This window comes from Sceloporus occidentalis, unplaced genomic scaffold (assembly GCF_023333645.1).
Source record: "Sceloporus occidentalis isolate IW3139 unplaced genomic scaffold, rSceOcc1.0.p SCAF_19, whole genome shotgun sequence".
NCBI classification, from domain to species: domain Eukaryota; kingdom Metazoa; phylum Chordata; class Lepidosauria; order Squamata; family Phrynosomatidae; genus Sceloporus; species Sceloporus occidentalis.
Window position 1 is genome coordinate 13,854,749 of NW_028316999.1, and position 26,769 is coordinate 13,881,517.

A 26,769-nucleotide genomic window follows, 5' to 3' on the forward strand; every position below is an offset into this window, starting at 1 on the left:
TTAGCGTGCATGTGTTTGTGCATGTTAAAGAAATATTGCACCCAGGCACCATTAAGCCTAGGCTCAGCTGTGCTTTAATATATTACGCTAATAAACCTTACCAGATGTTTGCTTTTATTTTTTTCTTTAAAGGACTAAATCACATAAACAGAATTTTTCAGTTTCTATAGCAACGACCTATCAGAGCCTGCTTTTGTGTCACGTGCTTACTGCAAAAACTCTATATGAGAAAAAATTCTGATTAAAAATATTTCTTCGACGGGTTTGCTCATTTAACAGTAATGCTGCAAAATGATTATCATTAAAACATACTTCAGAATGTGTGATGAAAGCTAGTAATACATTTCAGTGAACACCCATATACTAAAGACGGCAATATATTTCCAGAAACACTGTAGTCAAATCACCAAGGTCAACCATTGGTTAATACTGCCTTTCATTCCGACATATCCTCTAACAGGGATATTAAAGAGCTTGATGCCGCATCTCTTAGGAGTAGCTTGGGAATTCACAGGTTAGTCTTCAATTAGTTCTCAACACTGCACACATTTACAGAGCACATACAATTCCCTAACGTGCATAAAGGGAATCCAGCCAAAAGCAGCAGGCGGGCGGTGAATCAGCACGGTCATATGTTATCTTCTGTATAATTCACTGTACCCCTGTGAATGTGCCAAGGGGATATCAAAATATAGCAAAGAGTTTTGACATTTATAATTCAAACATTATATATACAGTGAACCTAATTTATGTTATGCCTTTTATCGGAGGCAAACATCAGAGTGAAGAGGTGGCCAGATGAAGACCTAGGAAGAATTATCTCCAAGATGCAGGCATACCCGGCTTTAGGACCTTCACTTTAAGGACATCCGCAAGTAAGGATACAGTTACAGCACAATCATTCCACTGTTAATATGCGCTCACGTCTTGAGAATAGACACATAACAGCATGTCTCCAGCTTGTCTTTTGAATCTTTTGAGCATTTCATGCTTTGTAGCAGAAATGACCTGATGACTGCAGTGCAGTACATGCATTGATGAGCGAAAAAAGGCAGTGCTTCAATTTTAGTCCATTTTCGTTTTGCATACATGCTCTGGACACATTGTGTACCTTAATGCGGGATATGCCTGTAGTGAAGACATAGTCATGTGTTAGTATGGACTCTTCAATACAAAGCTCATCTTAGCCTACAGCAGGCTGCTACTAGATGTGCCGAACCTTGGCTCAACCTTTACCTTTTTTTTGTGTATTGTCTATAAGAAAAGTCGATGCAAAACAAAGCTGATCTAAGGTTAACGCAATTGAGAGTCATAACTTCTTTTTCATTCTTGCAAAATATTTTTAAAATATTGAAATGTTTTATTACAAGAACTAAACATCAATGAATGATTGCATGGATATATTTGAAGATAAACCATTCCATTAGTGGGAGAAAAATGGCACTAGCACTCTTATAGAAGAGAATATATCACCATCGCTATCCATAGCATCTCCCTCTTTCAACTTCTCCTTATCTATTTCCAAGTTATGGTCTGATGCTAAGGTTTGCACACAAAAGTTAAATTCATTTACATACAGTATATTATACAGGGAACTCCCTGTCCTGGATGTATTTACCCCTTAAATAGACAGCTGCCACCGAAAAGGGTGTCTAAAAAACAAAGAAAACAAAAAGTAACGAGGCGGAATAATTATTCATATATCATAGACTACATTAAATATTTCTAATTCTTACAGATTATTAATGTCCTCCAACCCAGACTACAATGGCTATAACATGAACCTAACTCAACATTTGTTCTTGAATGTCTTCTGGTGAGCTATACATTAGGCAGGGCCAGCTCATCCCTTCTTACAAGAGAAACTTGCCTTTGTTTTTGAAATGCATAATAAAGTCAGTCTGAAACTCCACTGCAAACTCACTAGCCAACTCTCATCTTCGTGCATAAACTCTGCTAGACCAACCCCAGGTAAGAATGCTCTCGTCTACCCCTCCCAGAATTGGGAGCAAAAGGGATAAGCAACATGCCCAATGTTGTCAATATTGCGTGACCCTGTTGAAAACCCACCTCTCATCTACTGGAAAATAGAGTTATGTCCTTTGCTCAGAACGTGCCCAACTATTGCCAGGACCTCTGACAACTCTAGGTCCAGGTTTACTTCAATTTAACAGTGATTTGTGGCATAAGTCAGCAAGACTATCGCTAATCAATTTCACATGTGGAAATTATCACTCTTGCCTTTCCTTATCCCTTACGATAAACAACAACTAGCAACAAATGTTAAATGCAAGATTTGCGACAGATCCATTTTAAAAGGGACAATTCAGCCATCATGGGCCCTCGTGCAATTAATTGTACAGTGCTCCCTATGCATATGAACTGCCTCCTGTCCCCAAGCTTTTTGGCTCGCAGGAAATGTATTGAGCCTAAAGCATCTTCTGTGACCCATGAACACATTCTCACAGGGAGCCAGCTTCAGCTCTGACTTCCAGCAGAGTTCCAGGGAGCCTGAGACACCCTGTGTATATTTTTAACAAATCTTCAAACTATCTCAGAGCCTTCCAAAAAGTATAATGAGTTATTGACACCTTTCTCATATTCATTAGAGGGACACTCAATAATATGCACTTTAATGCATATGATAGCCGAGTGGTACCTTAAAATTTCTGCGTGGTCCCTATTGAAAATAAATGGGGGATTCAGTAGATTTCTCCATTTGTATTTTCCCCTTTCCCTGTCCTCAGCTATTTGCCATGTATGCTTTCGTCTCAACACAACTCCTGCCACGTGTTGTTCTTAACATCAGTTAGCTCCAGTGCTGGCTCATCGATGCGTTCCAGGAAAATGGGTGTTTGTTAGATATTTGTTTTGCTTAAATTCCTAACTTGCTGCCCCGAGCTCCTTTTTTTTTTTTTTTAGCGGAGGAGAGAGAGAGGGGCGTTTTCAGTACCCGCTCGGCGCCCCTCTCTCCCCTCTGCGAGCCCTCTAGATCGGTCTCGGTGCCGGCTTGTAATGTCTTGGGCCGGCCCTGGGTGTAGGCTCTTTCTTTTTTAAATGATGACGGACAGAGAAGGGGTTGAAGGTAAAGGCGGTCTCCATGTCCCATTACCTTTTACGGCAAGAGCATATTTATAGATTTGACTATTATATCATCTTCCATATAAACTTTTGCCACGTGATTACAACACATGTCCCTGTCACTCATGTTTCAGTTATATCTAATGCAAATGTATATTTAAAGAAATCATGCATTTCTTACAGTGTTCAGAAAGTGTTGTCCCCGAATATTAATTAGTGATGTCCGGATCATGAACGAATCATTCATTTGATCCGGTTCTTTTTAGTGATCCGGATGAATCGGTTCACTAGACTGAACGATTCATTTGTAGCGGTTCAGTCTGTGAATCATGCAGCTGTAACCTGATCCTAGAGCTGTGAGTCATCTGCAGAGCACTCAGACACAGACTCTGGGGTCAGGTTACAGCTCATTAATTCACACAGGAACGATGACTCAGAGTCAGAGAGTCGTTCAAAGAGTCGAATGATCCGAAGAGTCGAATGATCCGAAGAGTCGAATGATCCGAAGAGTCGAATGATCCGAAGATTCAAATGATTCGAATCTTACAGGGATCCGGATCTTACAAGGATCCGAATCTTACAGAGATTCGAATCATTCAGAGAATATTACTGATACCATACTTTTATAAATAAATACATTAATAATGTTCACACTGTCCCCAGGATTTAGATTCCCCTGAGTTTGCCCCCCTTTACCTATAACTGCACCTACAGTTAACTTTATTAAATTAATTAAATTAACCCTCAGTCTTCAGCATAAAATTAACCCTTATACCCCATCAACCATAACTGCCCCTGAAATTAACCGTTAAGATCCCATTAACCATAACGGCCCCTGAAATTAACCCTAAATACTCCATTAACCATAACTGCCCCTAAATTAATTGCATGTACTCCAGATAAATTACCTAATAAATTGGTATGGTTGATGGGGTCTTTAGTGTTAATTTAGGGGCAGTTATGCTTAATGGGGTGTTTAGGGATAATTTAGGGGCAGTTATGCTTAATGGGGTCTTTAGTGTTAATTTAGGGGCAGTTATGCTTAATGAGGTGTTTAGGGTTAATTTGGGGGCAGTTATGCTTAATGGGGTCTTTAGTGTTAATTTAGGGGCAGTTATGCTTAATGAGGTGTTTAGGGTTAATTTGGGGGCAGTTATGCTTAATGGGGTCTTTAGTGTTAATTTAGGGGCATTTATGCTTAATGGGGTGTTTAGGGTTAATTTGGGGGCAGTTATGCTTAATGGGGTCTTTAGGGTTAATTTGGGGGAAGTTATGCTTAATGGGGTGTTTAGGGTAAATTTGGGGGCAGTTATGCTTAATGGGGTGTTTAGGGTTAATTTGGGGGCAGTTATGCTTAATGGGGTGTTAAGGGTTAATTTTAGGGGCAGTCATGGTTGATGGGGTGTTAAGGGTTAATTTTAGGGGCAGTCATCGTTGATGGGGTGTTTAGGGTTAATTTAATGGTGAGGGTTAATTTAATTAATTTAATAAAGTTAGCTTAAGGTGCAGTTGCATGTAAAGGGGAATGTAAATCCTGGGGGCAGTGATTATTAATGTATTATTTATAACAGTATGGTGATATTCTCTGAATGATTAGAATGCCAATGAAGGCAGAGAGTCGTTCAAAGATCCGGATCTTACAATGATCCGGATCTTACAATGATCCGGATCTTACAGTGATCCGGATCTTACAGTGATCCGGATCTTACAGTGATCCGGATCACTGTAAGATTCGGATCCCTGTAAGATCCGAATCTTTGAACGACTCTCTGCCTTCATTGACATCACTGGAGGCAGGGGGGAGGATTCATAATGAAAGGGGCGGGGCCAATCGTTAGTGTGCCTGCACGGAGTTACTGGAAAACAGGAACTCCGTGCAGGCACACTGAGTGATCTGAAGATCCGGATCATGAATCGGATCATTTCAGTGAACGAATCGAAATGATCCGATTCACTTTAATGATCTGAACTTCCCATCAGTAATATTAATGGAAGCGCTTTCCTGTCTACGATTGGCTGCTCTAACAAACCACAGCTGAACACATCTCCTACCATATGATATACTAACCGCCGGTGATCTCCAGCGCTGGCTAGGCAAGTTATTCAGAGAGGCAGATTTAGTAAGACGAACCATACATATGCATAGATGTCAAAGGGAGTGCTTTCCTGCCACTGCCAATTTTCCAGAAGGTTAGTATTCTATTTTGTTTTAAAGAATGTGTATTAAAGTACTCAGAGTATTTTAATGTCCATTCTTCTTTGGCGAGGCTGCCTGGGACATTAATCTGCCCCATGAATTCCTTATGGGGGCAATGCATGGTACTGATTAGCGCTTAAGCAGCTGTATATTATAGAGGGCCATGCTAAGGCAATCCACAAAATATATTTTCTTTGAACAAAATCTTATAACAGTAAGAATTGCATTGCTTAGCTCATCTATAACTATTCTGTTTATCATTTGTAGTAGAGATGAGTTACACAAATCATTTTCCATATGGCCCCAAACCTCTACAGTCCCCTTTCCTAGCTCCAGACACTGGTATGGATTTTTTTTATATCAGTCCAGTGGTGATTTACGCCATTGTATTTTGTTCATTCTGGTTTGGTTTGTACATAAGGTATATTTCTTTCTGAAATGCTGGGGTGTTAAACAAATTTTCTTCTGTTTTTTTTTTTAATTATACTTGAATATAAATGATTTATCATATTGTTCTTGCTGTTAAATTGCCTTTTTAGTTTTACAAAAGTTGAGAACTGAAAAATAAATGCAAACATTAAAGTACCTAGAATTCACAGAAGGTGGCAATGTATCTGCAACAGAAGAATTTACCAGCAAGCAAGTTATGAATGGAGAGTAATGTATTACCCAACAAGAACACCATTCATGAATGTACATTCCAGATAAATGCTAGGAACTTTGTCGATTTTTGGGATGTAAGAAAAAAAAAACACACATTAATCGTTGATAAATAAGAAAAAAAGAGCATGTTAACTTGTGACTCACCAGTAGACACTTGTGGATTAATAGAATATTATACCAAAATGTCTTCTCTATATATAACTTTGTGGACAAATTTGACCAAATGTATACAAATGGCTTCAAAAGATAACACTGTTTACCCTTACCAGCTGAGTGCCTCTGCACATAGGGAATGTGGCCCCTTTTTGCAAAGTCCAAGCTTTACATAATTATAGATATCTGAGCCTACTACTGGAATTAAAAGAATGAGCATTGCTTCCAACATTTACAGAAGCCTTTGCTTAACCCCTTCAATCTCCTATAGATGTACCGGGACGTCCAAAAAACACCCACAAAGAAACCCCTATGGACGTCCCGGTACGTCCAGCCCTTCGTGCAGCGTCAGGGACACATCCCTGCCGCTGCACGGGAGACCAGGCTGTCGTTTGACAGCCTGGACTCCCCCCTGGCAGCAGAAGCCAGCGTTGCTGGCTTTCTGCTGCCCGATCTCCCGTAACAGCTTCCGGCGCGAGGCCGGAAAGCTGTTACAGAGAGAAGTGCTCGTCGCTACAGACGTCACCTGGAAGCTCACAGGAGGATCGGGTAGCCCAGCAGGGTCTGTCTAGACCGTGCCGGGCTACTCGATCACTCCGGTGAGGGAGCTATAACAGTTTCTAGCAAGAATGCCGGTAAACTGCTACTGCTGGAAATGCGCGATCGCGCTTTCCCTTCCGGGTCATGTCACTACTGGCATGAATGCCAGTAAACTGTTATAGTTGGAAATACTGCTGGCTTTCTGCTGCCCGATCTCCCGTAACAGCTTCCGGCGCGAGGCCGGAAAGCTGTTACAGAGAGAAGTGCTTGATCGCGCGATCGGGCTTTCCCTGCCAGGTGACGTCACTACTGACGTCACCCGGAAGTTCACAGGAGGACAGGGTATCCCCTGCAGGGTCTGTCTAGACCCTGCTGGGCTACCCGATCGCTCCTATGAGGGAGCTGTAGGAGTTACCGGCACGAATGCTGGTAAACTACTACAGATATATGCCCGATCGTGAGATCGGGCATTCCCTCCAGTATGTCATTAGCCTTGGGGGACTGCCCTACATCCGGGGCAGTCCCCCAGTGCCACACATCCGGCAGTAATGTCACATGATCGCTGTGATGACCAATCACAGCGATCGTGTGACCGTTACTGCAGATTCTCTTCCTCTCTCCTCCATTATTGTGATCGGAGAGAGAGAGAGAGAGAGATCATTGTGCAGAGCTGCAGCGTTTTGTGAAAAAAACACATATATAAACCATCATATATAAACCCCTACTACCCGTCTTATCCAAAATCAACCCACCCTTTCCTCCCCACAATCCTCCAAAAAAAAAAAACAACTTAAAAAATAAAATAAAAATAAAAAATATATATAAAAAAAAAAAATTGGGTTTAGTTTGGTGGGTGGTTAGAGGGAATTGGGGATAGTGTAGTGTCTTAGAAATTGGGTAGGTAGGTGTCCTGTATAATGGCGCAACGTGTCTTCAGCGCTGAGGAGGCTTATGACTTCCTCACTCAGTCGGATGATGAAGCCACTCTGACTGCGTCAGACGACGATGCCACTCTGACTGCATCAGATATTGATCCAGTATCTGATGGATCTACGTCTGAGTCAGAGGAAGAAGATGATGGCCAGGGTCCATCTGCTAAAGCCGGGCGTGGAGAGCCTGACTCTAAATATAATTGGGTGCCCCCAAATATGATTGACCCAGTAATCCCTGCTTTTACTGGGACTCCTGGCATCAGATGTGACATGATGTGTGATGCTAGTGAGCCAAACTCATTTTTCAATTTAATGTTTGCCCCCGAGTTTTTTGAGCTGCTAGCAGCTCAAACATCTATGCAGCCCAGTGTCAGGCAGCTGACCAAGGAGACAGAAGCCAGACCTGGTACCCCACTGACCCCATGAAATAAAAAAAATTTGGGCCCTGACCCTTATGATGGGCATTGTCAAAAAGCCCACGATACGATCATATTGGAGCACAGATCCCATAATATCCACCCCTGCTTTTTCCCAAATAATGCCCGGGAACAGGTACTTTGAGCTCCTAAAATGTTTACATTTTAGCGACAATTCCCAATGCCCCCGTAGAGAGCACCCCCAATTTGACCGTTTATACAAATTGAGGTCCATTATTAATTTTTTTTCAAGTAAATTCCCTGAAATTTATACCCCCGATCAAAATGTGGCTATAGACGAGTCCCTGGTCCTATTCAAGGGTAGACTGAACTTCAAACAGTATATCCCGTCCAAGCGCTCGAGGTACGGTGTAAAGTTATATAAACTTTGCAAGAGTGGGACGGGATATACTGTTTCCTTAAGAATCTATGAAGGGAAGGACAGTCACCTTGATCCCCCTGGCTGCCCACAATCTGTGGGTACTACTGGGAAGATAGTGTGGCACCTGCTGTCCCCCTATTTGAATAAGGGCTACCACCTCTGGGTGGATAACTTTTACACCAGCCCAGATTTGTTTCATTTTTTATTTTTACAGCAGACCCTGGCATGTGCCACTGTTAGGCCAACCCGCAAGGGTTATCCTAAAATTCTTACGTACCCAAAACAGAAGCGCGGCACTACCAGTGCTCTGCGCAGTCAGGAGCTGTTGGCCCTCAGGTACACTGACAGGAAGGATGTGTATATCCTCTCCACTATACACAATGAGAAGGTGGTACCTGTCAGTGTACGTGGGGAAGGTGATACTCAGGGGCTCAAGCCTCAGTGTATCACCGATTACAACAAGAACATTGGGGGTGTAGATCTTTCTGACCAGTGTCTGCAGCCGTACCTGGTGCTGCGTAAGACCAAGACCTGGTACAAAAAGGTGGCCATTTACCTCACCCAGGTTGCCATGTACAACACATATGTGTTGTACAAGAAATGTGCCACTCGGAAGATCTACACCTTCCTAGAGTTCCAGCTGAAAATCCTAAGGGATATCCTCTTTGAGCAGGCAAACCCTAACGTGCAGGATGAGAATGTCCTGCGTCTTACCGGCAGGCATTTTCCTTCTACAATCCCCACCACTGGTGCCAAACAGAAGCCTCAGAAAAGATGCAGAGTCTGTTACAAAAAGGGTATTAGGAAGGACTCCAGGTACCACTGCCCTTCCTGTCCCTCTTTGCCAGGACTCTGCATCGATGAGTGCTTCATGATCTACCACACCAAGGTAGATTATTACATTTCCGTTATACTTTTTATTTATTTTTTTTTGTGTGTTAGGGTTAGCCACAGGGGGGTATTTTCAGTTGGCACAATTCCATAAGTTTTTGCCCTACAAATTTAAAAAAATCCATAAATAACCATATGCATAAAAAACCTATGCATGTGGGGTATTTCCGTAATCAGTGATCCAGTATGCAAGCACGTTACAATTTATGCCCTGTAATGTCCAGAAAACCACAAAAAAACTAGGCATGTGGGGTATTTCCGTAATCAGGAGAGCCGGGTGAACACTTTAGGCTGGATTTCTCTGCCGTAACATATACCCTGTACAAAATATCCTCAACAACACAGATGTGTTGGCGAAAAAATTATTGCTACGGCTGACTTTGGCAGTGATTGGCGGCCACATGGTTGCATGAAAATTGTCCAAATGCTCTTGATGAGATACTCTGGGTTGTCTGCTTTTCAGAAAGATATACTTTTAAAAAACTAGGCATGTGGGGTATTTCCGTAATCAGGAGAGGCAGCTGAACAATTTAGGATAGATTTCTCTGCCGTAACACATACCCCGTACAAAAAATCCTAAGAATACTACAAAATATTAAGACGCATTGTTGAAAAAAGTGCAGGAACTAATTTCTGTGGCCACCTTTGACAGTGATTGGTGGCCAAATACTTGCATGTAGAGTGCCCAAATACCCCTGATAGGATAGCCTAGATTGTCTGCTTTACAGAAATATATACCTTTGTGGGTGTTTTTGTTGTATTTGTTTAAAATTAGAGTTGCAGTCCCATCATACCTAATGTAAAAATTTAACGGCTTTGTATAAAGTAATGTACACCTTATAGTATGTTGGCTTTATGTGCTGGAAAAGTATGAAAATTCTATATAAATTAGGTATTTCTGAAATCAGGACACCTGAATTGATAAATTTGGATGGAATTTTCTGTCACTTTACCTAATTTTGTGAGGATTCAGAGGGAAAATTTAAAAAAAATTAGGTGTTTTTTTCTAATTTTTGCTAGTTTTTACTACATTTTTAATTCTAAATTTTCAGCTAATCATCCAACTATGGTATCAAAAGAAAGCTCTATCTCTCCTTGAAAAAACAATATATAGTTTACATGGGTACACTATTCACAGGAAAAGAGAATCATCGCTGAACCGACATACCCCAAAAATGGCAAAATTGCTCCGGGCTTTGAGGTACCAAAAACCCCTGGGATTGAAGGGGTTAAAGCACACATTTTGTTGGAAGTCTTATAAAGCAATTACTACAGGGGTCGACAAATTTGTTTTGAATCTAGGCTTTTTTCCTGTCCCAATCATGTTTTTATTTTCCTGGCATCTGTGGCTTGTCAAGCCTTGCCTTAAACTAACAAACATTCCCACACTATAGCACCATACAGTAACTGACACATGCTAACATATTATGCGCATAAGCACTAATACACTGTAGTTAGTTACTGTAGTAACACACATGTTAACATTCAACACTCATGTACACACATGCTAACACCATACACTAATACACAGACTCTAGCACTATATGCTGACATACACACTCACGCTAATGCCATATTGTAACATAAACACCATACATGCTAGCATCACTCTTATACACATGCAGATATACACACACACTGGCTAACACTATACATACATAAAATTACACACTAACACTACAGTATAATGTACATCCGCTGACTCTAGTACCATAGATATACACACTGACTCTGACACAATAGTATACACACACAATAACATACACTACTCCCCTTACCTACCCTCTCTCACGTGGAGAACAGTCATACCTTTGCCTATCTTCTGCTATTGTGAATGCGGCACCCTATGCTTTCCTACATGGGCCCGGTGAGGCGAGTGCCGTGAGGCACCCAGCGGGGTCACATAACGTGCGATACGTGAACCCGCTGGGAGCCTCATGGAACACACTATACCATGGAAAAGCATACCCAGATTCATGATGGTAGCCCTGCAAAACCCTGGGTGCCAGGAAGTCGTTTCTAGTCGCCATGGTGACCTGGGGTCCGGGGTTTGTCAAGCTCTGAATTACTATTCATTGGGGTATAAGCTAGACTTGTGCATTCGTATTTGTATGGGGAACATGAATGGTGCGTTTTCTTTATTCAAACCGAATAAATTTATATGGCGGAGGGTAAACATACATGAAGACAAAGAAGCACAAGAAGAATCTTCCTCTTCGTTAATATCTCCTAGCTGATCTCCCTGGTCCCTTCCCACTGCCTCTAGCCTACCTTGTCTACGTAGCATTGCAGGGGTTAACGGGAATCTGTAGGTTTGCGCCAGGAGTTAAAGGTCCATACGAGCGACTCTATTGGTCCCAGGCAGGGAGCTTCCCTGGCATCAACCAATGAAGAGCAGCTGCCCTTCATTGGTTGATGCCAGAGGAGGCCCCTGCCAGGAACCAATAGAGTCGCCCATACGCACCTTTAACTCCTGGAGCTTACCCAGGTCAGGTTGTGGCCTCTGGAGTTAAACGTCCATACAAGCGACTCTGTTGGTGGCCGGCACAGGGCTCCTCTAGCATCAACCAATGGGTAATTTGGCCTGGGGAGACTAATGGCTTAAGCATTACAGAGGATCCTGCAGATTCTTTCCGTATGCACTTGCCCTTCTCCCTAGCTTTATTCTGTGCAGATGTGTTCAGCTGAACACCTCTCCCTGCATGTGATATACCTCCTCCAGCACTGGCTCAGCAAATACTGTAGGTGGGAGTCTATTCAGACCCCATGAATATTTTTGGAAAGTGCTCCCACTGATTTCAACAGGAACACTTTCCTGCCAGTGACAGCGCTGTTTCTTCTGTGTCATGCAAGAGCTTTAATTTTTATTTATTACTTTTGGAACAATGCATATTAAAGTACTCAAAGAGTATTTTAAATATGTATTCTTGTATAGTGGGGGTGTAACGGACATTAAAGAGTGTGCTAAACCCATTAATAATACAGAATAGACATCAAGATCACTATATTAATAACCTCCAAACAACCAAATTTAGTATAGTAAGTCTGCACAGAAATATTCTGCAAAGCCTACAGCAAGACATGGTCTGAAGCAATGACCCACAGAGTCTCTGAGCTCATTTAAATTCTTTAGATGATTGCTTAGCAATAACTTCATAAAGATGGGCTTATGTACTAAAACCTCTGTGGGAATGCTTCACTAGTAACCGAGTGCTGACTCAGCCACATACCTCCTGTATAGCACTAGAGACAGATTGCGCAACCAGCACCTTACTGGATGGCGTGAGCAGCTGAGCATAGTATTGCCCCGTCACTGAATTACACGGACTGAAATAGGAAGGAGTTATCCTTTATTCTTCAAGTGCCCATCTGTTTCTTCAGTGCTTCACTAGAGCGACACATTAAATAGACAGCATTTATCAACCTCTGCTATAAATCCGATTCCCCTACAGTTGTAATGAAAGCAGTAAAACATCGTATTTCAAGATACATTGGCCATTGATAAATGGTAGAGCCAAAGGACACCCTGCATGGTAATAAATGTTATTAATGAAAAAAGGGATTAAAAAGCTATTTAAAGAAAATAAATCAGGAAATGGCTGTCAGATTTAAGATGGTTACATGTACCATCAAAGAACACAGTTGAGGATATTAAAGCAGTAGAATGAAATAGTATATTAAGAACTATTAAATAGTGGGTATTTTTCCCATTTTGACAATAATTTGTTCATATTTGTACTTTTCGTTAATTAAAACAAAATTGGGACTTGCTACATAAATGAGGACTCTGAATTCAGGATTAAACAAGCCTACAGGATCTGCGATTACCAGCAGCCAACAAATGGGAACAAGTCTGGTAGCCCACTAGGCATTTGCATTGCATAGCCCTAGGGTAGACCGGGCTTGTCAAAATGGATTTATATATTTAAGGGGGAAAAAAAGATGCAGCAGTTTACCTTTACGACCTTTTTGCATAATCTGTTATAAATTAATAATCAGATCTCTTTTCGGTCTTGCCCATTAATACATATATAGTACAATGCCTTTTGTTGTAACACTAGCTGTGTCTTTATTGCTTAAGTCCTTGGAGAGGCATTGTAAGCTTGTTTCAGCAGGGCTCTCCTCAACTTTTGTTTCTGTAAATCCAAGCTAATTATGTACCGCTGGTTATGTTCTGTTTATACTTAATATGATGATGCTATATAGATCAATAAATTATTACTATTTTAAATGAATTTTCCATCATGCGCCAATACAAATTCACCATATTTAATATATGCAAACACGATGAACTGAACTGTAGACTATTTCAACATTATCTCCATAGCTTTAGTCTGTGGGGGTTCCCTTAAGGAGACAGGATAGGATTCTCTATTCTCCGATTACAATATTTCAAACAAGATGATATTACGGGCACTGCACAAAACTGATCTTCCTGAGCGGAGATCTATACTCAATTGTAATGCTGGCGCAAAAAGATTTAATTTCTTTTGTAAAACGCCTCCCAAAAAGAGAAAAAGCCACAAAACAAACACAAATATGTGTTTTTCGTCTAAATTAACTACATTTATACATCCCCCCCATTTCGGCAGAATAGGACCAATTATTTTGCTTGTGTAGCGATTCAAACAGAAATCGGAGAAATTAGAGAAATATTTATAGGTTAAAAGTTGTTGGGTCGTCAGGGGCCACAAACACAATGGAAAAAGTTATGCTTGAGACCAGTCGGTTTGCCACCAATCTACCAATCAAACTGCAAAATAATTAAAGCAGAAAGTGTATTTCTGGGCCACTATTAGGCTGCATGTCAATGTCTGTTCCACACAATGATACTGAGCCATGATTACTGTAAGATGGGTGCCAGACCTTCTGCATTTATGAGCCTGCTATTCGAAAATAGAACACTACTAGATTTACAATTGAGTCATCTAGTACTCCTGTTCTTTACTAGTTCTAAATATCCAATATTCTGCCATATCAGTAGATACTAGCACTGGTTCCCAAGTATGGTGTGCCTATATACACAGGGTGCTCTACTCCATCAGTGGACGTTGAAGTAAGGTAAGAAACTTTTGGACCACCTGGAAAATCTTTATATTCTGAACACTAATTCAACAGCACTATGAAACTATCACAGAAGTCTCTGTGCCCTAGGCTCCTGAAAGGGCCTGAGGGCCAGCCTCCTCCCTACAGACTATGGGCCCTGGCCTTGGAAGAGGTTCTGTTTTTGAGGAGGTGGGTACAAGGTGTCCGTTGGGACTACTTCTTCCCCCTGGTACTAAGTTACCAGTCCAAACTGCTTATAACCAGGCAGAGTCAATTTAGACTCAAATTACACTCTTTTAGTCTCATCAAAAATTTTAATACATAGATATGATAACTTAAATGTACTAAAAGCCTACATTTCTATTAAATATTTTTTCTGTTGCCAATTTGCAGTTGGCGTACACACTATTTTAAACCAAGTGCATTGTTGCTTTTACACCTCTTGTATCATCCTGAGGACCATCATAGCATGTCCTGGAGACAGGGGAGGGCTGGGAGCCTAAAGCCTGGGGGGCAAGTCTAGTCAAGTAGCCCATTATTCCACCGAATCAGCCCACCATCCATACCCATCTTTTCCTAATTTTGTAACGCATATTGATGTAATGTGATGGGATTCGGGATGCCAAAAGCCACAATTTACTGCCACTAATCCTTTTTTAATAAAATATGCAGACTTAAATAGAGTAAACAACACAAAACCTTTACTTTCCCTCTCACTGTGACTACAAATTCAGGGGGGCGTTTTATCTCTGGATAAGTAAAAATTAAATAGTTCAATTTATTCCTACAGTAAGTAAAGTGCCAGGAAACAGGCTCTGCCACAGCGCCACCCATCACACACACCAGGACAGGCTCTGCCACACCTACACCCAGACACACACACACCAGGACAGGCTCTGCCACACCGTGTGAGCGAGTGGCAGAGTGCAAGCGTGCATGTGAGCAAGTAGTTTAGATTTTTTCCCCAATGGGGTCATCTTATATTCAGGCCTTTTTTTTTCCATTAAGATCCAACGCTTGGGGGTCATTTTATAATCAAGGTTCTCTTATAATTGAGCAAATACAGTAAACGTTTAAAACATGGCCTTTCCTAACATTTCAGACTGCTCCTTTGCTCAGAAATCTTTTCTTTTCAAGTCTCCTATCTTATGTAGTCTAAACCAAGTGATGGACAAATGTAGGTAGCGTACAGGAGCTGTCCAACCCTGCCTTACCTATAGAGGAAGCACTCTTTCAATGGGAACAGTTATTTATATATCTGAAATGCTCTAGTGGACGATAATTGCAGATAGCAGATTGTTTAACCAGTTTGGTAGGCAACATCTATTCAGTATAGATGATGAACAGAAGAGGCACACAACAGTTCCCTTAAGGTCATCGTTATGTTAATTTAAAAGGCAATCATAGTGTGCCGTGGAGTATGCAGTAAAAAATATGTGCTGAGCAGCTGTGCATGTCATGAACCAGTATTCAAAAAATGTAAGTTAATTAGTTGTATTATCCAACATCTAAAATAAAATCCAATGTTTATTTGCAGAAAGAAATAAAAAAAAACCATTAAAGTATAGAGCTGTACTACCATTACCGTGCAGATGATACATCCAACCGCCTAAATCATTTCCTAGATAAGATACACTTACTCCTAGGTGCCCTGCAGACCCAAAACATGATGGAGTAGATAAGGCTGATAAGTCTACCACTGACAAACAGGGTCAAACCAAAAAAAAATATATCAAAATGCTGCAAAGCCCAAGCACGCACAGACAATTTAACAAGTAGCTAGAAATATCCCTGTAATTGAAAACATAGCAGTACTCTAACACACACAAACACTAAAACCATCAGCAGAAGTATAAAGGGCAATGTGTCAGAAATGAACATAAATTAACAGGGGCATCAATTCGCGGGATAAAAATATAATTTTGCCCAATGGTAAGGCCGCACCTTGAATATGCTGTGCAATTTTGGATACCTATTCTAAAGAAGGATATTATGGCACTGGAAAAGGTACAGAAGCGGGCTACAAAATTAATAAAAGGAATGGAGCACTATAGTTATGAAGAAAGGTTAATTAATTTAAATCTGTTGGTTTAGTAAAACGTCGCCTCAGAGGGGGATATGATAACATTATATAAATATATTCGGGGCCAATACAAACCATTGTGTGGAAATCTGTTCATAACAGGACTATGCATAGGACACGTGGTCATGCGTTCAGATTGGAAGAAAGGAGATTTAGTCTAAGGCAAAGGAAAGGGGTTTTTTTACAGTAAGGGCAATAAGGATGTGGAATTCTCTGCCTGCAGAGGTAGTTTTATCGGAGTCTGTACTGACGTTTAAACTGCAACTGGATGGATGCCTGGAATAACATAATATTCAGGGATATAATTTTTTAATTATGGGGAAACAGCTTCTTGAACCAAGGATAGATCTGACTGCCATTATGGGGTCAAGATGGAATTTTTTTCCCTAGTTGCTGCAAAATTGGAAAGAGCCATTTCTATGTAAATAGAAATTTAAACATTAATATGATAAATTGAATTACCGTATTTCCCGATTATAAGACGAGGTTTTTTTGAAGAGCAAATGCTCTGAAAAATAACCATCGTCTTATTTTCGAGGTCGTTTTCTAATCAGACCTCAAATAGAGGTGTGATTACAAGACTAAGATCCAGATCCTCCACAGGGAGGGTAAGAGTGGCATATGGGGGAGTATAAGTGGTTTCTGGAGGCAGACGGGCATTTAGGGGGGTTAAAAGGAATATCAGGGAGGCAGAGTGGTATATAAGGCATATCTGGGGCGTAGATGTAAGGAAACAAAAAAATCATTTTTCTCAATCATAGTTTTTATTAAATATGAAAAATAGTTTACATGTGAATATTTACTAGTACCATTTTTCTCTTAAGGTAGTCTTATATTTAGGCTTTTTTTCCTAAATTAATTTTCACATTTTGGGGGGTAGTCTTATAAACGAGCAAATACGGTATTATATACCGAAATGTACAACAAAGAAGAATGTCTAATACATTGTATATAAGATATGCCTTATTATCAATGAAATAAAAATACAAATCATCACAGAAAATAAATGCATAGATATATTATGTCAGATATTAAACTCAGATGTTAGCAGCTCACAGGACTTGGTTCTTCGCAATGTATAATGAAATCAGAGAGCTGAAATGTTTAACATGCTTATAAACTCAAACTTCAAGGCATACTCCTCACTGGACCATAGCAGAAATATACAGGATTAGTAGATTCACAATGTTTAGTTGGCGCTCATTACTTGTTTAGAGTGAAATGCCCTGACAGTAGATGAGGGAGAAGCGAGATGTGCAGCTGGATGAATAAACCTCACTGGTACCCATGGTAAGATTCATTTAAGATATTAAGCTAGAGATCAAAATCAAGATAGATGTTCTTAAAAGAGGAAAAAAAGGTACTGCAGGTACTTGGTTAATTAACACATATCTATTTAAAAAAAATGACGTGGCTCCGCCATTTTGGGAAAGTACTCCAAGAGGCTAGAATATTGCAGACAGATTCACAGAGAAAAAGAAGTGCGGAAGTACTTGGATAATGGAGCTGATACCGAGAAGCGGGCAAAGAAATAACAAGAAGAGGCAAGAAAAGAAACTGAGGAAAAGGAGACAGGGACTAGGAAGCAGTAGGCGGAGGATGTAGGGTGACATTGATGGTGTGATAACAGTGAGATCAACAGGGTCATCTTATTTTCAGGCCTTTTCTTTTTTTGTTTAAATCATTAAGATCCAAAGTTTAGGGTTTTGCACAAATACTGTATTCTTCTTATAAGATTTATTTTAGTGGTATTTATGTCAAAACTAGTTTGTGAAAACATGACTCAATAAAAGCTGGTGGGGGCTTTATAATTATAGCAAGCATTCTTGTCTGAGTCATGGCATAGACGATGAAGTGTCCCATATGTCTGATGCACAAAACGCATGCCTTGTTCCATCAGTAATTATGGTCAAAAACTGAATGTGGTAAATATTCACAAAGAGAAATGTAATTATAAAAAATAAAAATAAAAAACATGAGGCACTATAACAAAGTCTGCACTAAGGCAGTCTGTACTTTTAAGGTTTGTCAAAGAGAAATTGATAGGCAGCCATATTGACTAAGTTTAACAATATATGGCAAACAAATCCAGAATACTTCACACCATCCCTTTGTTTATTATTGTTATCATATTCCGATAGACAGAGAGTTAGTAAACCGGTAGTTTTACTTATTAGCTAAAAAAAGTAAGAGTAACAGTGCCTTTGTCACCTTGACATACTTTATTCCAGACTAAAGAATTAGAAGTCATTATAAGCCAAATTATGAAAATATATATTTTCCCAGGAAGAAAGTGATCTTGCTTTGTGCCTTTATTCAGTGACATATACTGGTTTAGGCCTTAAAGGCCTAGAGTGAGAGGATGAGGGGACACCCGATCACTCTCAGTGGGCCTGTTGGGGAGATCTTCCGTGAAACCATTTACTCTGCCGAGATTGGTGTCCCAAAATATCTTTTCAACTCATTGCGAGGCTTCACAAACACAACAGTGCATACAGACAGACCACAAATTTAAAAAGATCACTGAATATGTACATTATCTTTCTGTCACAATCTATTGTTCAATATATTCTACCCGAGTTCTCCATGTCTATAATACTCCACTATCTCATCTGAAAAGTTGAGAGATACAGTCCCACCTGCAGGGTCTCTGCAGTCCCAGCATAAAACGTGGTATTTCAGGGATCAATCTCTTTAGCTGGACACTCCAGCCACAGTATGCATTTGAATGCATATGATAGCTGACTGGTCTCTTTAAATTTCCATGTGGTCCTTTTGAAAATGCATGGATTCTGCATAATCCCCCATATGCATCTTCTTATTTTCCCTCTACTTGGCTTGCAGGAGATGTGTTTGGCCAACAGACTCACCACCAGTCAGCTCTGCATCTTTAATTTGAGCTGAAGAGCTTTCCTGCCCCTGGTTGTCTGCTTCACCTGGAATCATCCAGCTGTACCTTCATAAGTTAATCATCACCAAACACTTCCATCCACAGTCTGACACTGGTCACCAACAACCTCTTACCAGGAGCTACATTCACCCAGTAAACCACTTTGGTCCTAGTCACACCTTTAATTTCAAACACTGGCACAAAGTTAGACAGCAAGGTTAATAAAAGCACCTGGCTGCTTCTCATGGGTTCTACAATTATATTCTTCTAGAAAAAGTGAAACATTTGGGTGACATAAGCCCTATTATGTCTGTTGAAAAGCAAGTAACACATTCTACATTAAGAACTAATACCAGTGCTCAAGAACGGTGACTGCGGTGTCATGGTTAGGGGATATCATTGAAAGAACCATGGATAAATGCCAGGCCACTCATCTGTCAGCTGAAGCACAACTGTGTCAAGGATGCAAGACAAGGATGTGTAATATACAAGCTACTATACTGCAGAGCGGATGAAGAAGATGAATGGATGTATTGGAATGGCCAAGTCAAAGTCCAGCTTTACACCCCACTGAGATGAAACCAGAAACACACAAATGTCACTGTGTTAAAGCAGTTCTGCATGTCGCTATAAGTAACTACAGGAAAGATTTTCTTGCAGTTACTGCTGCTAAGGGTGGCATAACCAGGTTTTGTCTCAAAACGGAAAACAATTCATTTACTTACAACAAACGTATGGTATGTAGGTATCAAAACTATGTTTCTTCAGCCTTGCTAACACCGGGGAATAGCACTAACCACTATAACAAATGAACCAGGGGTGTGGTAGTAGAAGGAAGAATATATTACAGCTCCTTCATTTTCTCCACTCAGCATTAGTGCAGTGAAACAGAGGGTGAAGGAAGGTCAAAGACAGATATAAAGATGGACGTTGAGAACAATACAATATATATTTCATTGATGTAAGTATTTCTATCTTCATCCCACTGCAGGTGAAGAGCCTGCAATGCACTGCACAGGATAACAAAATGATGATTGATTGTTTGGTAGCAGATTTAATGGATTGTGGGGCAGTACTAGCAACAAAGAGTTAATCAGTTTATTCTGCATAGGTTTTCACAATTTCTCCTTCCATTGCACACAATTATATTTATATCTATGACATAAATTAAATTATATATTAGATAGAGAGAGAAGGAGAGACAGAAAGAAAGAAAGTGATCTGTATTCTAGCATGATTTAAAATCCATCTGTAATATGAGGTCACTAAGTCTACTACTATAAAACAAGCTAAGCTGTTCATGATGCAACCCAAACTTACGGGTGTCACATATTCTTCCTTAGTGATACGAAAGTCAATCCTACAATATGATACATCAAACTAAGCCCTATTCATAGGAGTCATATCAGACCACCAAACCTCAATAAATATTAACCTCTTAAAACCCAGACACATCAAACCAAACAGAAGCTCATTCTACCCATAAATCCATTTAGATGGGTTATCTCCATCGCATCAGAAGGAAGACGCTTAATTTATGTGTAAGTACCACATTCTAATAAAGCCACTACGGTCGGCAGTAAGTGTTACAGAATGGGTGCTGGACAAAGGCCAGGGGTGTTATACAGATTGGGTGCTGGACAAAGGCCAGGGGTGTCATACAGACTGGGTGCTGGACAAAGGCCAGGGGTGTCATACAGAATGGGTGCTGGACAAAGGCCAGGGGTGTCATACAGAATGGGTGCTGGACAAAGGCCAGGGGTGTTATACAGAATGGGTGCTGGACAAAGGCCAGGGGTGTCATACAGAATGGGTGCTGGACAAAGGCCAGGGGTGTCATACAGAATGGGTGCTGGACAAAGGCCAGGGGTGTCATACAGAATGGGTGCTGGACAAAGGCCAGGGGTGTTATACAGAATGGGTGCTGGACAAAGGTAGCGACTGACTGTTAAACAAAATAGGTGCTGTACAAAGGCTGCCACTGTTATACAGAATGGATGCTATACATCGGCTGGGGGGGGTTATACAGAATGGGTGCTATATAAAAGCTGGGGATATTATACAGAATGGGTGCTATAGATAGGCTGGGGGTAATATACAGAATGTGTGCTATACATAGGCTGGGGGTAATATACTGAATGGGTGCTATACATAGGTTGGGGGTAATATACAGAATTGGTGCAGTAAAAGGCTGGGGGTAATATGCAGAATTAGTGCAGTACAAAGGCTGGGGGTATTATACAGAATGGGCGCTATACACAGGCTGGGGGTATTATACAGAATGGGCGCTATACACAGGCTGGGGGTATTATACAGAATGGGCGCTATACACAGGCTGGGGGTATTATACAGAATGGGCGCTATACACAGGCTGGGGGTATTATACAGAATGGGCGCTATACACAGGCTGGGGGTATTATACATTGATGCTTACAGTCCAAGTGCTTCTTCTTGGGCCCCATCACTTCATGAGTGGTCGCCTTGCATACTGCCCTGGCCACGGCCGAGCCGGTGACGCTGTACTGTGCGGCTGCAATGCGATCTGTCAGCGTCTGGCCCGACATCTTCTCGTCCTCTTCTGCCACAAACAAGAGACTTCACATTAACGCGCAGCCCCACCACCTACTTCCACGCGGACCGCCCCCCAGCCCCCTGTACAGCGTGTGCGAGCATCCACCGGTACTCAGGAGGGCAATGACACCGTCCGCATCCCCGGGTATCCTAGTTACCGCAAACCACGGAGCAGCCCGTGCCCCCCTCCCCTCCTCTCCCTTCTGTCTTCCTTCGGCAGCAGCTGCCATCATTTGACAGCCAGACCCCCACCCCCTACTCCGCACATGACAGCAGCGAGCTGGAGACCCTCGGACAGGGAGTCCACCTTGCTTTGTACAAATGAAGCAATTTACCTTGTCAGCCTCCCAACGGAGCAAAGCCTTGTACCAAACCACCCTGATGTCCCCTCTTCTCACTCACCCAGCGTATCCTCCTCCCTGACAGCCAGGGATTATCCCCACCCCCACCCTGCCTCTCACATCTTGCCTTTAATAATTAAAAGGCCAAAATGCCGGCTGATCTCTACACATCGGGGACGGGGGGCACCAAACAGCGCACCTCCGCGATGCAAAGATCCCCATCACCCCATGCACCCCCCCCCCCTTCTGCTGCCATAGGATGCCATTAACCCTTTGTCGTAAAGAGGGGCCTGCACTGCTCTACCGAGATACCTTGTGCACAGGTTATAGGTAGGGGACGTGGTGCTAATGAATGGGTGCAGAGGGATCAGGTAGCACGGAGTCAGACCTGTGCCTGGCTCTGCGGGTTATCCTTCTTCCTTGCCGTCCTCCTCCTCCTGCTGCTGTAACTGATGCTAGAAGGCAAAGACTCTGCCCGTTCCCTCCCCCAGCACTCCACACAGGGAGGTGTGATCACCTACGCCTATTACAGTAACCCCCCATATACTGTAGATAGCTGCACTGCTACCCTATTCTATTTATACATAATATAGACATAAACACACACACATTATATATATATATACACATACATACATACACGTTCTATAGAAAATAATTGCCTTGCTACAATACAGATTTTGGAATGCATATATGCGGTGTATTTCATATAGCAAATAGGATATCCAACTGTATTAATGGTTGTTCTTTTATTGCTATTTTTGGGGACGGGGGATCAAGTAATACATATATATATATATATATATATATATATATATATATATATATATAATAAGCTGGAGCTCCCCATACATTAAGGAAATGGGTTTAATGTAAGTCTGGATGATGCAAGGTGTACCTATAGAATATAAATAATTTAAATAATGGTTTTCACCATCCTTTTTTTTTGGTACAAAAATCCCCCTTGGCATAGTAGCTTCTAAATGCTATGTTCTAGTCGCCCCCCCCCCCACTATATTGTCCCAGTGGGTGCTACCGATTGTTCCACTGTGGACCCAAGGGAAGGATCATCATTGTAAAAGCCGAACGAAGCTTGTATCCTTGTTGTCGTTATACCCACCATGAAACCTGGTTTGCAGGTTATTCAATAATAAATGTAATTATTTGCTTGATAGCAGAAGCATCGCTGCTTGTTACCAGGTGTGCGCGTCAGATCAGCGCCATTTCTCCCTACAATGATTAATGGTTTATTCTAATCAGGTGGTGCATTTATAGACAGGATAACGGGATTAACCCCTGCACCGCTGCCACAGTTTAACCCTTTACGTAATAAACACTGAATAAAAAAAGCATGAGTTCACGGTTAATGCCGAAAGAACACTGCCAGCTAAGAGAGGAAACATTGTAGCAGCAGTGCAGATATATGAAGTCATTTGCATACAAGCACTGCAGTACACGAATTGATATTTAGAAACAAACAAGGGATATTACTGCGGTGAATTCAAGTGAAATTTGTTGGGTTTTGGGTTTTTTTCCCAATATTAAAAAAAAAAAAAGGAAACAAAAGATGTTCTCTCTTTGTGACCCAAGGAGCATCTCACAGATGCAATGCATGCCAAAGAGGCACACCAGTGTCTGGTAATCCTCAGGCATGGAGCAATGCAGGTTTTAATAATAGCTCTGCATCAATACAGGCCTATTAACCAAATTCCCTAAACCAATTATTTTTCCACATATCCGTACATTCGCGTTAGAAATTAAAGGTCTTATGTACAGAATGTGGTCTTATCACCATAGCAACCAGTGGCATGTTCCTGCTGACTGGATCATTCCATAGTTTGCTATGGTGATAAGACAATTTTTCATATTTTTGGACCAGAATTAATTCTTAAACATGTCCCCTCCCATGCGTGCTCCAAGTGTTAGATATTGAGAAGAAAACATAAGGAGGTTTATAACGTTCCTGTCACTCAAGTATCCCCAATTTGGAGGGATAGTCCCCAAATCAGAAATAATTTCTTTAGGACTTTGTAGAATTTATTATTATAATATTCAGTATTATTCATATTTTACGAGTATAATTTTTTGCATTGCCATTCACCATGGTGAATACATTTAATGGTGTTTAAAGCAGAAACACAAGTTGCTTTTGAAATATAATTCACCTTTAAAATTGAGAGCAGGGGACAGCCTATTGCCTGAAAATATTTGATTATGCTACAAGGTGTGAAACATGGTCTGCAATAGTCCAGCCAACAGGATCATTATATTGGTTGCTATTGTGATAAGGCCACGTTTCAAACATCGCTTAATAATTTTTATATCCCTGTCCAAAATTATAAGGGAGATATGAGATTCCATGTTTTATACAGTACAACCATATGCAGCCCCTATATGGAGACTAACATCATAAAAATTCAGCATGCAGAATACCAGGTTGCGGTTGTGAAGTAATGCTTATAGTCTGAATTTCTTTTTTTCAAAACAAAAACAAACACCTATACTGTCAGAATGTCCACTGAAAAAAAAACACACCAGGATCTCCCATGGCCATCCCATTTTCAGAGTGTTCTGCTCTATTGCTCAAAACAGGCGAATATGGAGGTTACTGGCTTCCAGAACTAATCAATGAAAGTAAACTGCTTTAGAGAGGCTTTCTTAGTTCTCATAAAACACAGCTATCTAAATGTCCTACCATCCAAAGGTTTCATACAAAAGGCATTTGGTTATCAAATTTCCTAGATGACGGTATCCTGAAGCATACATTGGGTATGAAACCAGATTTAATCGATTGACATGTCCCTAGAGATACTAGAGATGCCTCAATTAGACACAACTTTATGCTTTCGTGAAATACAATTTGAAGCTAAGTACTCCCCAAAAATGAGGTCAGAACATTCATGAAGTCTACAACAGTGGACACAATTGCTTATAATGAGTATTTTATTAAATCTGACACCAATGGTTACAACACAAACCACTTTGGATAAAGTGATAGGAGCAAAGGTGCACTAGACAGCCTTGGTCCATGCAATTTTATGATCAAAATGACTGGTCAAGAGTGATCATAGACAGTTCTCTAAATGCATTAAGTTGGCAAATTTTGTATAGAAAGAGCTTATAAACAAAGTGCTGGTTTAACACAACTGCACGTATTAGCTAATACCAGGAAAATTTTCAATATCCACGAATCCCAGAAGGGACCATTTTGGTATTTTCCAAATGTCCAAATTTTCTCCATTCACCATACAGTGCTTTTGTTACTGGACATATTTTACTCCACAATCTGACTTTGTCTCTCTCTAGTTCTCCATGATAGGAGCTTTAGTCTTTTGGTGCAGCCAGCTTTCATTGTCAGCCTACTCAAGCACAAGGGGTTCATCAAAACAGCCATCTGTTCTCATGGTCAGTCATAAAACGTGACCTGTGATTGAGAGCAGAGGACCAACCTATTTCTTCTAAATTTTAAATACTAAGTTGGACGTCTGTAATTTACCAGCTGTATATATCAATGATCATAATGGTAACATTATTATTCTTTTTTTATGCTCACACACAATTATAGATCCATGCTCACACACACATTAACACAATGGAGCACTATAGTTATGAAGAAAGGTTAACTAATTTAAATCTGTTTAGTTTAGAAAAACGTCACCTCAGAGGGGATATGATAACATTATATAAATATATTCGGGGCCAATACAAACCATTGTGTGGAAATCTGTTCATAACAGGACTATGCATAGGACACGTGGTCATGCGTTCAGACTGGAAGAAAGGAGATTTAGTCTAAGGCAGAGGAAAGGGTTTTTTGCAGTTAGGACAATAAGGAAGTGGAATTCTCTGCCTGCAGAGGTAGTTTTATCGGAGTCTGTACAGACGTTTATACTGCAACTGGATGGATACCCAGAAAAACATAATATTCAGGGATATAATCTTTAATTATGGGGAAACAGCTTATTGATCCAAGGAGAAATCTGACTGCCATTTTGGGGTCAAGAAGGAATTTTTTTCCCTGGTTAGTGCAAAATTGGAAAGAGCGAAACCGGGGGTTTTTTTTGCCTTCTTTTGGATCAACAACAACAAATTAACAGATATAGGAAAGGCTGAACTTGATGGACGCATGTCTTTTTTCAGCCTATGTAACTATGTAACACATCCATGCTCACACACACACATTAACACAATTATACATCCATACTCAAATTTTTGTGTATTCATTAAGAAAAGATAAAAAGGTTAAATAATAAAAACAAGTTTCTTTGCTCATATTTACCAAAAGTGCCAATATTAGGGGAGGGCACTGTATGTATCTACCTTAGGCTCTCAACGTCTCCATCCTTGATACCTATGATACACAAGATGCTTTTAATTGCACATGTTAAAGGACAAACACCCATTACTAGACTTGTGCATTCGTGTTCGTTCCTAAGACACGTAGAAGAGAAGACAGTGCCGGTAAGACGTAGGCGAAGACGAAGACACACGCGAAGAATCTTCGTGATGGTCTTTGTCTACTAATCTCCCCGGTCCCTTCCCCATTAGATACATTGAGTAGCTTAATAAGTTATTATGCTACT

General features: G+C 40.8%; 1 protein-coding gene across 25 annotated transcripts in view; it reads right to left on the reverse strand.

The window, feature by feature from the left end:
• LOC149302474 (clathrin coat assembly protein AP180-like) overlaps positions 1–21,838 on the reverse strand; it is a 55,744-nt gene extending 33,906 nt beyond the window's left edge. For 24 of the 25 annotated variants that reach the window (XM_089482691.1, XM_089482690.1, XM_089482686.1 and 21 more), the window contains exon 1: positions 21,709–21,838. In XM_089482691.1, the coding sequence (XP_089338817.1) occupies positions 21,709–21,838 (130 nt within the window). Of the gene's footprint in view, positions 1–96; positions 125–21,708 lie in introns of those variants that run through there. The other variant, XM_089482689.1, reaches the window with a different exon arrangement.
• Positions 21,839–26,769: the final 4,931 nt, after the last annotated feature.